A 16204-nucleotide genomic window follows, 5' to 3' on the forward strand; every position below is an offset into this window, starting at 1 on the left:
ATCAGTAAGTAGTCCCCAGTGTGCAGTTTCCAAAGCAGCAACACAAGCATCACTAAAGACTTGCTCGAAGTGTAAATTCTCAGCCCCTGCCCGAGCCTTACTGAGTGATGGAGCCCCAGAACCTGTGTTTTCACAAGTCCTTTAGGTGACACTGATACAGACTAAAGTTTGAGAACCACGACTTAGGAATTATTATCATAGCCACATTATTCTCGCAGAATTCTGAATAGTTCTAATAATAACCTGTTATATAAAAAGATTGAAGTAGCTATTGATGTTTAATATAAAAATTAGATAGTTCTTAGATGAGTTACATTTTTAAAGCAGTGGGAATGAAACTTTGAAAATTTTTCTTTAAATTTAGTTCAGTTACTGCTTTTCCATGAGAGACGTTTAAAGACATTGACTTCATGATATTCTCATTAATAACTAAAATTATTTTGAACGTGATGAATATTTTTACCAATTATTTTAACTCCAAAATAATGGATAGTTGTCTTTGTGAAATGACTAGTATTCTATTTCCCTTTTAATGAGGCATTATTTGATTCTTCTTCATAATGGAATATTTCCCTTTTACCTTGATTTTTTTTTTAAACTTGTCATAAAAATCTAAAACAGCCGACACTGCTATGGCACCTTTTTGCAGTGAAAGAGACTTTCAGGTAAATAGCTCTGCATAGGGTACCCTGAGACTAGAAAAAAGAGAGCAGCGTCTGAAAGTTTGGGGTGAGGTGAGAACAAGTACAGCTTGTTGGCGGGCATGAGCTTTGAGAAGAGTCACTCATTCATCATCATGGAGCACCTTGTATATAATGGTTGCTCTTCTGAGTACTGGAAGTACAGCATTGAAGGAAATGAACAAAGTCTCTAGTCTCATAGAGCTAACGATATACTGGTGGAGCCTGATGATAAATAAACACTGTATGCCAGATGGTGATACCTGCTGTGAAGAAAAATAAAATAGGAGAGATAGAGCGTGATGGGGGAGAGGACATTTTACATAGGAAAGTTAAGGACGACCTCTCTGGTAGTGTGACAGTCAAGCAGAGACAGCCGGTAGGTAAGTTGGGAAAGAATGTTTCAGGCAAAGGAGTAGTGAGTATAGGCCCTGGAGTGGTCTGGTGCTGCTTCTCTTTATGGCTGACAGAAGCCCATGCAGACGAAACTGAAGAGTGGGGAAAGTATGGGAGCCAAGGTCAGGGTGATACCTGCGGACTGGAGCACATGGAGCTTGGAATTTAATTCATAATGAGATGTGGAGTCTTTGGGTACAATTTTTTAACTTGTTATTTTTAAGTTATTTTATTTTTTATAATTAAAAATTTTTTTTTATTTATCCTTGGCTATGCTGGGTCTTTGTTGCTGCGAAGGCGTTTCTCTAGTTGTGGCGAGTAGGAGCTGCTCTCTCTTTTTGCTCTGCATGGGCTTCTCACTGTGGTGGTTTCTCTTGTTGCGGAGCATGGGCTGTAGGGTGGATGAGCTTCAGTAGTTGCAGCATATGGGCTCAGTACTTGCAGTTCCCAGGCTCTAGAGCAGAGGCTCAGCGGTTGTGGCTTAGTTGCTCCGCGGCATGTGAGACCTTCCCTGATCAGGGATTGAACCCGTGTCTTCTGCATTGGCAGGCAGACTCTTTAACCATTGAGCCATCAGGGAAGCCCTTGAAATAATTTTAGACTTACAGAAAAGATGCAAAAATAGTACCAAGTGTTCCCATGTGCTTTTCACTCAATTTTCCCTAATGTTAACATCTTGTGTAACCATAATTATCAAACCTTAGAAATGAAAAGTGGTGCATCACTATAAACTATAAGCTGTTTGGATTTTACCAGTTTTCCCACTAGTGTCCTTTTCTGTTCTAGGATCTATTCCAGAATCCCACCTTGCATTTATTGTCATGTCTTTTTCTTCTCCAGACTGACTATTCCTGAATCTTGCTTTGCCTTGCATGACCTTGACATTTGAGAAGAACTGGCCAGTTACTTTGTAGAATGTCCCTCAATTTGATTTTGTCTGATATTTTCTTATGATTATATGAAGCGTATGCATTTAAAAAGAATACCACAGGACGAATGTGCCCTTCCCTATGTACCAAATTCAGAGGCACACATCTTACTACTAGTGCTGTTAATCTCCATTACTTGTGGTATCTGCTGGGTTTCCTCATTCTATTATTATTTTCCTCTTGTAATTAATAAATATTTTGGGAGAAGTACTTTGATACTATGCAAATATCCTGTTTCTCTTTAAACTTCTGCCCACTAGTCTTAGCATCCATTGGTAGATCTTGCCTGTACCGTTGTTACTGTGATGTACTAGTGGTGATTTTCGATCATCATTCATCGTTCTTCATTTATTGATTGGAATTTTTCTGTAAGAGCTATTTCTTCACTCACATTTATTTTAACTAATCAGGCCTCGTATGGACTCATAGCTATTCATTTTTTCAATGGGTTATCTATAATCAAATACTGTAATAGTTCTGTTTTGGCTTTGACATGAAGAGTTCTTTCAGGTTGGCTCTTGGGGAACTTTCATAGTGCTTCCTCCTTTGAACATTCACAGTATCAGTCTCTAGGCCCATCTTGTATTTTCCCTTCCCAACCCTGGAATCAACCCCTTCTCCAGGGGAGTTTTATTTTATTAGAAGTTCCCTTTATTAGAGAATGATACTTTGAAACCAAGACCTGGATGCTATATGTGCTTATTGTTAGTAAGGTGTCATGGTCCTCTTAGCAGACAGTTTGAAAAACAGTTTGCATCTATTTTTTTTCTGTTTCTGTTTGTATATATAATAAAAGTATAAGTTCATTCTGACACCTCCAGTTCCCAACTACTACCACAGCATTCTTTCTACCCTCTCCCCTTTCCTTTGTAACTTTGTTCTCCAAAGATGAGAGACCAGGCTCTCATTATCTATAGTAGTTTTACTTACTTGTTAACCATGTATACCTATAAAGTAATTTCATACCCATATATACCCATAAAGTAATTTTGCAGTTGCTAACATATACCCCTGGGAGAAACAGTTCTACTAACTAGAGTACAATATTTGTGTATAGTACTGTTTTTGATAAGATGGTTGGATGGCATCACTGACTTGATGGACATGAGTTTGAGCAAGCTCTGGAAGTCAGTGATGGACAGGGAAGCCTGGCGTGCTGCAGTCCATGAGGTTGCAAAGAGTTGGATATGACTGAGAGACCGAACTGACCTGACTGACTTTTTTTGTCTTTAGCCTTACAGTAAAGAAAGTACTGTTTTTCAGAGTATTTTAAGTTAAATCTTTTCTCCCTACCCCTGAAGTGTGGGTTTCTTGTTCATTTTTAGTGCAATTATGATCATTTGTTCCAGTTTTTATTCCAGTTTGGGTTCCCTGACACTTTGGTTAATTTTTTAAAAATTTTACATACAATAAATTTCATTTTGTGTGTAGACAGTTCTTTTGGTTGTGACAGATGTGTAGAGTTATGTAACTACCACCACAAACATACAAAATAGTTCCGTCTCCCCAAAATTTCCTGGTGCTCCTCCATTCTTTCATAGTCAGCCCCTCCTCCACCTCCTGTTCTTGGCAACTACTAGCTACTTTCTGTCCCTGTAACTTTGCCTTTTCCAGATTGTCATAAATGAAATCATGCATTATGCATTCTTTGGGTCTGCTTTCATTGTCCTAACAAAATGCATGTAGGATTCATCTATGTGTGTTAATTGTTTGTTTCTTTTGAGAGCCGAGGAGTATGAACCAGTTTGTTTATCCAAAGGACATATAGGTTGTTTCCAGCTTTGGGTCATTAGAGATTTTTTCAGTAACTGATCTCACTTACATTTTTCAAAAAGATCACTTTGACCACCCTGTTAAATAGAGACTGAGGGGATAGAGGGGTGCAGGGCAGAAGCATAGAAACCAGAGAACTTGCTCAGGCTTATAAGTTAGGTGTAAGTTAGAAACTGAAGCCAGGCAGACTGACTTCAGAGTCCATGCTCTTGACAGGCACTTTTTCTGCCCTTTGGAAATGAAAGGAGTGAATCATTCTGTCAGTTATTGCTGGCAGGTCAACTTACAGCCTGAGGAGTGGATTCTGAAATCTAATGCAGGTGGTTGAAGGTGGGTGTGTGAGGGGAGCACGTTGCTTACTTGACGAGAGCAAGTTTAGTGAAGTCAGTCAGTTCAGTTGCTCAGTTGTATCTGACTCTTTGCGACCCCATGAACCGCGGCACGCCAGGCCTCCCTGTCCATCACCAACTCCTGGAGTTTACCCAAACCCATGTCCTTTGAGTCGGTGATGCCATCCAACCATCTCATCCTGTGTCATCCCCTTCTCCTCCTGCCTTCAATCTTTCCGAACATCAGGGTCTTTTCAGATGAGTCAGCTCTTCGAATCAGGTGGCCACAGTATTGGAGTTTCAGCTTCAACATCAGTCCTTCCAGTGAACACCAGGACTGATCTCCTTCAGGATGGACTGGTTGGATCTCCTTGCAGTCCAAGGGACTCTCAAGAGTCTTCTCCAACACCGCAGTTCAAAAGCATCAATTCTTTGGTGCTCAGCTTTCTTTATAGTCCAACTCTCACATCCATACATGACCACTGGAAAAACCATAGCCTTGACTAGATGGAACTTTGTTGACAAAGTAATGTCTCTGCTTTTTTAATATGCTGTCTAGGTTGGTCATAACTTTCCTTCCGAGGAGTAAGCATCTTTTAATTTCATGGCTGCAGTCACAATCTGCTGTGATTTTGGAGCCCAGAAAAATAAAGTCAGCCACTGTTTCCATTGTTTCCCCATCTATTTGCCACAAAGTGATAGGACCAGATGCCATGATCTTAGTTTTCTGAATGTTGAGCCTTAAGCCAACTTTTTCACTCTCCTCTTTCACTTTCACCAAGAGGCTCTTTAGTTCCTCTTCACTTTCTGCCATAAGGGTGGTGTCATCTGCATATCTGAGGTTATTGATATTTCTCCCAGAATCTTGATTCCAGCTTGTGCTTCATCCAGCCTGGCATTTCCCATGATGTACTCTGCATATAAGTTAAATAAGCAGGGTGACAAGATACAGCCTTGACGTACTCCTTTTCCTATTTGGAACCAGTCCATTTTTCCATGTCCAGTTCTAACTGTTGCTTCCTGACCTGCATATAGGTTTCTCAAGGGGCAGGACAGGTGGTCTGGTATGCCCATCTCTTTCAGAATTTTCCACAGTTTGTTGTGATCCACACAGTCAAAGGCTTTGGCATAGTCAGTAAAGCAGAAATAGATGTTTTTCTGGAACTCTATTGCTTTTTCAGTGATCCAGCGAATGTTGGCAATTTGGTCTCTGGTTCCTCTGCCTTTTCTAAAATCAGCTTGAACATCTGGAAGTTCACGGTTCATGTATTACTGAAGCCTGGTTTGGAGAATTTTTAGCATTACTTTACTAGCGTGTAATATGAGTGCAATTGTGCAGTAGTTTGAGCATTCTTTGGCATTGCCTTTCTTTGGGATTGGGATGAAAACGGACCTTTTCCAGTCCTGTGGCCACTGCTGAGTTTTCCAAATTTGCTGACATATTGAGTACAGCACTTTCGCAGCACCATCTTTCAGGATTTGAAATAGCTCACCTGGAATTCCGTCACCTCCACTAGCTTTGTTCATAGTGATGCTTCCTAAGGCCCACTTGACTTCACATTCCAGGATATCTGACTCAAGTGATCACACCATCATGATTATCTGGGGTGTGAAGATCTTTTTTGTATAGTTCTTCTGTATATTCTTGCCACCTCTTCTTAATATCTCCTACTTCTGTCAGGTCCCTACCATTTCTGTCCTTTATTGAGCCCATCTTTGCATGAAGTAATGAAGGTGAAATCGTAATTCAAGGGAAAAGGAGTCTTTTAAGGAAAAGACTTACTAGTGGAAACTAAGTGGGTAGGTCAAGAAGGAAATTTGTGTCAGAGGGCATAGCATGTTGACATAAGCCAGCATGATGTGTTTGAGGATAGTGGGTCGTTTTGTGTTAAGAACATCCAGGATGGGATGTGGGGAGCAGAGAGTAGAGGATTGTAGCAGTCAGCACAGTGTCCCTTGAGGGCTGAGTTGAAAAGTTTTAAGTTTATGCTGAAAAGTGTGGGGAATCACTGAGATATTTTTGGTAGAAAAATACTCTCAGATTTGTGTCTTATGGGGATTTCCTCTGGTAGCAATGTGGTGGATAGATGGGCAGAAAAAGAATGAGGAGAGATGCTGAATGTGCAGAAACAGGAGACTCTTAGTTAAAATATTCCAAGTGAAAAGGGTAGAAATCAAGTTAGGGCAAGAGGGAAGTGATTTTAAAACTTGTAGGAAATTGAATTTGATAGAAATTGGGGTGACTTTGGATGTAGGGGATAAGGAATGGAAGAGGAAAGAAACCACACGTAGATCCTTGACCAGCTCAGTTATTGGTATATTTCATTTACTGAGTTGGGGGATATAAAAGAAATGAATAATGAGTGCAGTTTTAGAGTGCATAGAGGGAAAAGATACTCTCTAGAGTCTAGAGTTTGGGAGACTAGATTAGAAGTTGGCATCACTTTTAAAGACATATAAAATTATGGTTTTGAAAAGTGTAGAGAACTAAATTTTTGTACTGGTAGAGTGCTGAGATTTAAAAGGGAATAAAGGTATATCAATCTACAAAAGAGATTGAGAGAAGGAGCAAGGAAAATCAAGAGGATAATGTCTTTTTTTGTTTTTAGAGAATAGTGTCTTAAAAGCCAGATGAGGAGTGATTTTCCATAACTGTCAGATACCATGGAAAGGTAATGAATGCTGAGAATTTAGTGTCCATTGGATATTTCAGTATAAGTGTCATCAGTGACCTTCATGAGAACAGTTTTGTGGAGTTGATAGAGGAGGAATTCACAGTTCAGACAGTTACAGAAATGGAGCTGGAGAAATAGAGACAGCAATTTCTTGACATCTGGCTGTGAAGAAAACAAAACAGTTGAAAGGGGCAGGATACTTTTTTAAAGTTCAGATGTTTATGTTGAGTAGCCATGGAAAAGTAGAATATGCGGGTTGGAGGGAATGGGCCTTGTGAAGCCAGATCATTGGGGTGGGAGAAGGTGGAATCCAGGACACAAGGGGAACATGTGGCCTTTGGGTCAGAGGGATTAAACTGCGTTTAAGATGGCGAGAGAGTTATTGTCTGGGATTGTGGGCCTTTGTTTGGTGTTGGGGAGGAGTTTCAATGAAAACGCCCGAACGTATAAGTAAATATTTTCAAATATTCAAGGTCCTTTCTTTCCTTTTTTTTAAAAACTGGCTTGGTTTTATGTTATATAACTTTACTGGAAAATCGTAATTAAGCCTTATACTTAGCTTTAAGTTTGGAGACTGCTTTAGGTTCCATGGGCTTCCCAGGTGGCTCAGACAGTGAAGAATCTGCCCGCAGTGTGGGAGACCTGGGTTCAGTCCCTGGGTTTGAAGATCCCCTGGAGGAGGGCATGGCAACCCACTCCAGTGTTCTTGCCTGGAGGATCCCATCGACAGGAAGCTGGCAGGCTACAGTCCATGGAGTTGGAAAGAGTTGGATATATCTGAGCAACTAACATTTTCACTTTCACTTAGTTTCCATAGATGTATCTTGCTTTAATAAAATAATAAGTAATCATTTTCCTTATGAAGTATCAGGATGTCTACCTTTATAGTCTGATTTCATAGTATCTGTGAGGAATGTTTTGCTTTATGTATTAGATTTCACAAGTGATTTGCCCCATGGTATGTCCAAATCCATGTAATGATATATTTTCCGTGATGGATTTCACTTCTCTTTTGCCGAGACAGGCTACCATACATATATTCAGGATTGTATTCAACCTATTATAGTTCCTGTTGGTTAGGATAATTTTGTTTTTGGTTTTTAATCATTTGTGTTAAAGTGAGTCTTGGTTTGGTTTTGGTTTTTTGGCCATGCTGTGCAGCGTGTGGGGTCTTAGTTCCGTGACCAGGATTGAACCAGTGCCCTCTGCTTTGGGGTCACTCAGTCTTTTTTTTTTTTTTTTAGAGATTTGAGTTTTATTTTATTTTATTTTTTTCATTTATTTTTATTAGTTGGAGGCTAATTGCTTTACAATATTGTAGTGGTTTTTACCATACATTGACATGAATCAGCCATGGATTTACATGTGTTCCCCATCCTGATCCCCCCTCCCACCTCCCTCTCCATCCCATCCCTCTGGGTCTTCCCAGTGCACCAGCCCTGAGCACTTGTCTCATGCATCCAACCTGGGCTGGGGATCTGTTTCACACTTGATAAATATCCATGTTTCAATGCTATTCTCTTCAGATCATCCCACCCTTGCTTTCTCCCACAGAGTCCAAAAGTCTGTTCTGTACATCTGTGTCTCTTTTTCTGTTCTGCATACAGGGTTATCATTACCATCTTTTTAAATTCCATATATATGCGTTAGTATACTGTACTGGTGTTTATCTTTCTGGCTTACTTCACTCTGTATAATGGGCTCCAGTTTCATCCATCTCATTAGAACTGATTCGAATGTATTCTTTCTAATGGCTGAGTAATATTCCATTGTGTATATGTACCACAGCTTTCTTAATCCATTCGTCTGCTGATGGGCATCTAGGTTGCTTCCATGTCCTGGCTATTATAAACAGTGCTGCAATAAACATTGGGGTGCACGTGTCTCTTTCAGATCTAGTTTCCTTGGTGTGTATGCCCAGGAGTGGGGTTGCTGGGTCATATGGCAGTTCTATTTCCAGTTTTTTAAGGAATCTCCACACTCGAAGAGCCAAAGCAATCTTGAGAAAGAAGAATGGAACTGGAGGAATCAACCTGCCTGACTTCAGGCTCTAGTACAAAGCCGCAGTCATTAAGACAGTATGGTACTAGCACAAAGACAGGAATATAGATCAGTGGAACAAAATAGAAAGCCCAGAGATAAATCCACGTACCTATGGACGCCTTATCTTCGACAAAGGAGGCAAGAATATACAATGGGAAAAAGACAACCTCTTTAACAAGTGGTGCTGGGAAAACTAGTCAACCACTTGTAAAAGAATGAAACTAGAACACTTTCTAACACCATACACAAAAATAAACTCAAAATGGCTTAAAGATCTAAATGTAAGACCAGAAACTATAAAACTCCTAGAGGAGAACATAGGCAAAACACTCTCCGACATAAATCACAGCAGGATCCTCTATGACTCACCTCCCAGAATATTGGAAATAAAAGCAAAACTAAACAAATGGGACCTAATGAAACTTAAAAGCTTTTGCACTACAAAGGAAACTATAAGTAAGGTGAAAAGACAGCCCTCAGATTGGGAGAAAATAATAGCAAATGAAGAAACAGACAAAGGATTAATCTCAAAAACATACAAGCAACTCCTGCAGCTCAATTCCAGAAAAATAAATGACCCAATCAAAAAATGGGCCAAAGAACTAAACAGACATTTCTCCAAAGAAGACATACAGATGGCTAACAAACACATGAAAAGATGCTCAACATCACTCATTATCAGAGAAATGCAAATCAAAACCACAATGAGGTACCACTACACACCAGTCAGGATGGCTGCTATCCAAAAGTCTACAAGCAATAAATGCTGGAGAGGGTGTGGAGGAAAGGGAACCCTCTTACATTGTTGGTGGGAATGCAAACTAGTACAGCCACTATGGAGAACAGTGTGGAGATTCCTTAAAAAACTGGGATCAAAAAAAAAGAAAAAACAGCTGGGATCATGGAGTCTTAACCGCTGGACCACCGGGGATGTCCCAGGTTGGGATAGCTGTTGTTGGACTAGGAGTAAAAGTGCTCAGAGGTTACTCTCAAGCCCTTAGAAAGTTAGTGTATTTAACCTTGTCTTTATTTAGTAGTCTGTGGTTCTGCAGAAAAGTTATCTGTGAGAGTGTGGTTTCAGATTCTTGATTTTTGGATCAAGTACAAATAGGAATCAGTCTGTTCTGTGGGAAATAGTCTTTTAGCAATTAAAGTTTTCTAGAATCCAGAAGTAGTTTAGAGCCGGAGGAGATTATTTACCAAGAGATTCCTTTAGGTGTTAGAAGAAAACAATGAATGAGAAATTTACTACCAAAGAAAGATTTTTATTATAGGTAACTCTCATGAACTTATAAATAATCATTTTTTAGAATGATGGAACTTAAGGTACATATTTCTATATTTTTTCCAAAAAGGAGCCTTTTTCTGAGGATGAAACAGTAGTAATGTTAAGATTTTGTTTTGTCATTTTGTTATGACAAAAAAACAAACCATTTTGTTACATTTTAAACATAAGCTATACTAAAGTGTTGAAATACATTTGCTGTTAGGTGTTGCTCCTCTTGTGCATTTTATAAGCATCAGTCAGGGCTCTGTCAGGGTATTGTAGCCAGGATTTAGTATCTCTTAAAGAGCTTAGAAAAATAAAATAAATACAAAAGAGAGCAACAGAAGTGTTTTACAAGTTGAGGGAAATATTTCTGGGGAAAAAAGTTAAATGACTTGACATTGTACAATTAAAGTAAAGCTAAACATAACTCTGTTCCACAGATTAATAGCCTTCAAACATATATTGCAAATCTTGATTACCTGAAACCAGGGAATGATGAGCTAGTCTAGAAAATTAAAAGGGTGGCCTCTTAAAAATTGAAATTATTTTAACTGTTTTTGATTGCAAAGGGTGTTTTGTGCTTTCTAAAATTTCAAGAAAAAGAATATATTGTTTGAATTATTCCAATTCAAGTCACCTATCTGAACATCAATATATGTAATATACCATCTGTTAATATGCTGTTTGGGGGAGAGCTGTTTTGCACTCTCTTACAAACATACTGTTATTTGAATTATTTTAATTCAGGGTCACCTTTCTGAACATGAATCATGCCATCAGTTAATGTACTCTTGTTGTGAGGGCCGTTTGCCCCATTCTGAGTCATCTTAATCTGCTGCTTTTTTGAGGTTTTTTTTTCCTCCTAGTTTTTCTCTTTTTTCTTTGTAGTTAGTTCTTCCCTTGACCTAAATATTTCTTTTTATAAAAGGATATGTCTTACTTTCAGAGTTTTTTTTTTTTTTTTCTTCAAATAAAGAGAAGTTGGGCACCAGATTATCAAAGTAAACTGTAATTTGCAGAAGGAGCTGAGAAAGAGTATTTTGAGAGGTGTTTGAAATGCCGAGCAAGGGTCCAGCCAGTTCATAAAGCTGAAAATCTAGGATGTTGATGATTTTGTAACTGCTGAAGCCCCGAGAAAGTCAGATTCAGCTGCATCAGTTGTCGGGCTGTATCTCCCTCTGGTACAGATGTTAAGGTGTCTTCTCAAAACTAACTGGAGCCCTCATATAAGAAATCATAATAAATAGGAATTTGTCATTGCCTTGTCTGGAATTCTAGGCAGCAGTGCTCCTCCCCCATCCCAAACCATATCACTATAGATTCTGAGCTTTCTGTAGAAAATCTCATTTTCCCTGCCCTAAATATTAACCGACTAAAGGGCTTGGATATTGACTCCTCTGAAGATATTTTGTGTAGTGAAAGTAGCTATAAAAATGGGTTTTTGTTGGTAAGCTTGGTTTAGTGTGGGTTTTTCCCATAGCAGATAAGGTTTTGTGAGTTAAGGATATTTAGTTACTGGGTAGAGAAAAGTCACCACAGTGAAAGTTTTTTCATTTATTTAAAACAACTTTCATGTTGTTCAGCTTTAAAAATTCTGAGTAACTGGCTTATTCACTATTGTCGAGGTTTCTGAAGCTACCAGAGGGCCATTATATACAACTTGTGCTGTTAAGTCTTAGTCAGAGTTCATAGTGTAGCTTAAGTGGTGTAGTTATCAGCTATTGTAAATTATACAATGCAGCTTTTAAAAAGAGGGTTTTTTTTTTCCTTAACAACTACTCTGTAAATAATTCAGTGTAGAAATAGGTTATAACCAAACCGTCTATATTTAGCTTTAATGACTACTCAAAAGAATGAGTATTATTTTAAGGAAATATCAAGAGGAAATACTTAGTTTTCCAGAAAGAGTTACAATTATTGGGTATAGTTGAAGAACTGATTGATAAGTGGATTCAGACCTTCTTGATTTTACATTTTTAAATTAAACCATTTTTTAATGGAATGGAAAAACACTAGCTTATCTTAGAAGCATTATAAACTTATCTAAATATCCTTTTCAGAGCTCTGACGTGGAACTTGGATCCTGTTAGGCAGGCTTTTATTTGGGTGTGTTAATTCAGATTCCACCTGTCAGTGTACCTATAGGTACAGACATTAAACCACACCCTCTGTTCTGACCTTTCCTCAGGGGACACTGACTAGAATACTTTGGCTCAGCATGTGGGGCTATTTGAATACCTCAGTTCGGAAGAGCATTGAGTGAAGCAGCAAGAACAAGGGAAATAATGTTGCAACTACGTTTCTTAAGACTGCTTCTATGGAGACTTCAAACTTGACTTTCCCTGCCAGGTTTTACTGGGAAGGCTTTTACTTCCACAGACATATTTGATAGCGAAAGCAGTTTTATTGCTTAGCTAACTCAATATTTATATTTTCATTCTTTAACATTTTAATCATTATTCTAATTAAAAACATGTTTACTTGTTTTTAGTTTTGTCTTTTTGTTTTGTTCTGGTTTCTTTGTTTTCTTTTGCTGAAGACTGGTGGGGACCTAGTTTTTCTTATTTGTGGGTTTTTTTTTCTTTTGTTGTTGTATGAATTAATTTTTATGTTTATTTGATAGTGCTAAAGAAAAGTTTTCATACTGCTATGGTATATCTTTATAAAGTTAACAGAACTTTTTAGTGTAGTGGAAAACTGGTAAAGCAAATGAGGAAAATTAGCAGCTACAACTGCTAGAATGGATTCTTACAAGACCTATTTGGCAACTGTGAAACTTAGTGACTCGTGGTTGGAAGAACAAGATGAAGACATTTATGAGGTTGAATCCCGTGTACCTTTACCACATCCTTTTCCTCTGTGTGAACATTTGGATGAAAATAACTCAGTAATTATTAATACTTCTATTTTTCATATTATTCATAAAAGAAATGGGCACATATTAAAGCTTATTTCTAAAATTTCCCTGCCTACCCCTCCTTATTCAGTAAGTATAAAAATTTGGTTTTTTATAGTTTTATGCTTTCAGTTTTTTATATATTTAGTGAAAAAAGCTAAAATGAGAAATGAACTTTAAATGTCTTTGGTAAGGGTAAATGGAATAGAATCTTGTTTTCCTGTTGTTTGGTTCATTCATCCTGTAATGATTAATGTATTGAAGGGCAAAATTTCGTCCTCAAGCCCCAACTTGGCTATGTGTTTAGTTCCATAAAGCTGAATGAGATAATATTTCAGTTCTGTCATGCCAGACAAGCTATTTAAAAAGACCCTGCTTGTCCTTAAGAATCTTACTTCTGTGTTTATGATGCCGGTCCTTAGTAAAAGCAGGCTGGCTGTATTTGAGGGAATAGGCATTCTCTTACCTGAAATAGCTAAGTGAATTGTCATTGAGCCAGTTGTTTGGCATATTGGCTGTAGTTCCAGAAAAGAAAAAAGAAAGCCTGGATTCTAATTTCAGTTTCTTTGCTAACTGCCTAAGGAACTTATATTTAATATGCCTACTAATCCTGTGAGAAAATACCTTTTTCTACTTTTTATGTGAAATGTATGTTATTAACAGTGTTAAAGGTATTTAGCATAGTTAGTCTTTCAGGTTCATTTGACTTTTAAATGTTGTGAATGATTTACTACCAAGTAATTCAGCCCTTTTAATGACTTTCATGGCTTTAACCATATACTACCTTATATTTCAGATGCTTTCAGAATAGTTTCATTACCTCCCCTGAATCTTTTATATGTTAAAGTGACATAATATTTACTAATTGTTTATAAGTACTTTTAATGTAGTTTTAAAATTATTTGAAAATATTGAATATGATATTTTTATGTATTTCACATAATTAGGTATAGGTATTGTATAAATATTAGGAATAAACTGTACTTTACCTGGATAGGAGAGATTTTTTAACATTTAAAATGTTTAGATAAATATTTGAAGGAGTCTCTATTCCAATAAGGTATTGGTGCTGTCTGCTATAATAAATGAAATTTGTTTGCTAGATCTACTGTATTTTAGTCCCTGCCAACTTTTTTGTTCTGCTTTGTAAAATTGAAGTTACTAATATTTCTTGTGGTTTTACAGTAATATTTAAACACATCTTAATGAAATTTTATACCTTGTCAAGAAATAGAACGTAGAAGTAAGCTTTAAAATTTTTTCTAAAGGAAGTATCTATTTTGTTGTAAGTGTATTATATTTGTATAGTAAATTTGAAGAAGGAAAAAACTCGTATCCTCATTAGTTCTAGCTGTGAACTCTTAGAGATTCATATATTTACCAGGCAGCCATTTTACAATGTACAGAAAAAAATTACATGTGGAAGCAGTTGATTTATTTTTAACATATTGACTCTGATTATAAGTTCAGAAGCATGCTGTATATAAATAGTTCATATTTTATGGTCACTTTTTAATATTAAAAATTAATATGTACTGGTTATCCACATTAAAGGAAAATAATCTTTTGCCAGTCAGAAGTAAAAATATATATACATGAATTTTTATCTTTGTTGAGGTAACAGCATATTACTAGAGATATTTTAGAAAATATTTTGTGATTAAAATGTGTTTAATTTTCCATTATGACTCTTAAATGTATGTTAATATTATTTTCAAGTAGTAAGTTATGAATGATATTTAAAACAAGAATAGTTCAGATAGATACTGATTTATCCAACAACAAAAAGTTACCACCAAGTGCTCGCTTCGGCAGCACATACTAAAATTGGAACAATACAGAGAAGATTAGCATGGCCCCTGAGCAAGGATGACACGCAAATTCGTGAAGCGGTCCATATTTTTATTAAAAAAGAAAAAGAAAAAAAAAGTTACCACCAAAAGCCTTTTTAATAACTCTAAAATCTATTTTCTATGGTAAATTTTAAAATGCTGTGGTAAATGTTTTTTAATTTTATAATGTTAATATTAAGTACTAGAAATATTTGAGCTCAGTTTTCCCTGTTATAGTTGTTTCAGTAAAAACAGAGAAAGCAGGTGCTGGCAGTGAGAAGCAATTTTTTCTGTTCAGTAAAGTTAGAATACATCCCTGTGTACATCTGTTGTACACAGCTAATCTACCTACTGAATTGCACTATCTACTAATATTAGCATGCACTGGAAATATTAAATGACTACAGTTCAACAGTGTATTTTCATTAAAAAATTTTTTTTAAGTTTTGATGAGAAACGGCACTGGTATTCTTAACACTTTGTCTTCCTTCATGTATACTTTCCCTCTTTGTTTAGCTGGAACATGCAAAAGTGACACAGACAGAACTGATGCGTGAGTCGTTCAGACAGAAACAAGAAGTGACGGAGTCCCTTAGGTGCCAAGAAGAGCTGCGAGAGCGCCTCCAAGAGGAGTCCAGGGCCCGGGAGCAGCTGGCCGTGGAGCTCAGCAAGGCCGAGGGTGAGTGCCTGCCGCGGGCTGCTGAGGGTGGAGACAGTTCAAGTCTAAAGAGAGATTTGGGTGCAAGCCAAGTTTGGAAACCAGCAATCTGCTTTTACTTTTTTTTCTTTTAACACTTAACCGGAATTTATATACTTTGAATTTCAAATGACCATTGAAAAATAGTTTTAGCTTGTCTTCAAAATTCCTCTAAGCAGCTTTTAAAACTATTTATCTATATAGTTTTTAATTATGAAAGTACTTAATAGAATTATATGAAAGTATTTAAAATTTTAGAAAATAAAAAAGTGGATGATAGTGAGTTGCTACCATAATCCCTCCATCCTAAGACAGCTCTTTTCATTTAAAGATGAGGGAACTGGAACAGAGATACTAATAAATTGTTCAAAGTCACCTTTAAATGCTGATTCCAGGCTTTGAGCCTCTGAAGCCCCATGCTATTTATATCGTACCATGCTATTGTGGGTGTTAGGCTTCTAGAATCACTTAAAGTATTAACTTTCTCTAGTATATTTAAAATGTGATTCAGTTCACAGGCGTTTGATTTATATTAAGCTTTCCAGGAACCTATCTGTTTAAAAAAATATGTTACACCAACATGATGAGATAAATTAGCTTAACAAGTAATAGAAAATTCAGAGAAATTTCGTATTTAAACACCATGGCTAATAAGACTGTATTGAACATATTATAGGTGCTACT

General features: G+C 37.1%; 1 protein-coding gene and 1 non-coding gene across 10 annotated transcripts in view; both read left to right on the forward strand.

Annotated features, from left to right (window-relative positions):
- Positions 1–16204, forward strand: part of AKAP9 (A-kinase anchoring protein 9) — a 162655-nt gene that overhangs the window by 106827 nt on the left and 39624 nt on the right. For 8 of the 9 annotated variants that reach the window (XM_043462561.1, XM_043462563.1, XM_043462564.1 and 5 more), the window contains one exon: positions 15340–15502. In XM_043462561.1, the coding sequence (XP_043318496.1) occupies positions 15340–15502 (163 nt within the window). Of the gene's footprint in view, positions 1–12713; positions 13082–15339; positions 15503–16204 lie in introns of those variants that run through there. The other variant, XM_043462570.1, reaches the window with a different exon arrangement.
- LOC122438973 lies at positions 14793–14895 on the forward strand. The gene has a single exon (XR_006268718.1). It is a non-coding gene; the product is annotated as a U6 spliceosomal RNA (small nuclear RNA).

This window comes from Cervus canadensis, chromosome 3 (genome assembly GCF_019320065.1).
Source record: "Cervus canadensis isolate Bull #8, Minnesota chromosome 3, ASM1932006v1, whole genome shotgun sequence".
Taxonomy (NCBI): domain Eukaryota; kingdom Metazoa; phylum Chordata; class Mammalia; order Artiodactyla; family Cervidae; genus Cervus; species Cervus canadensis.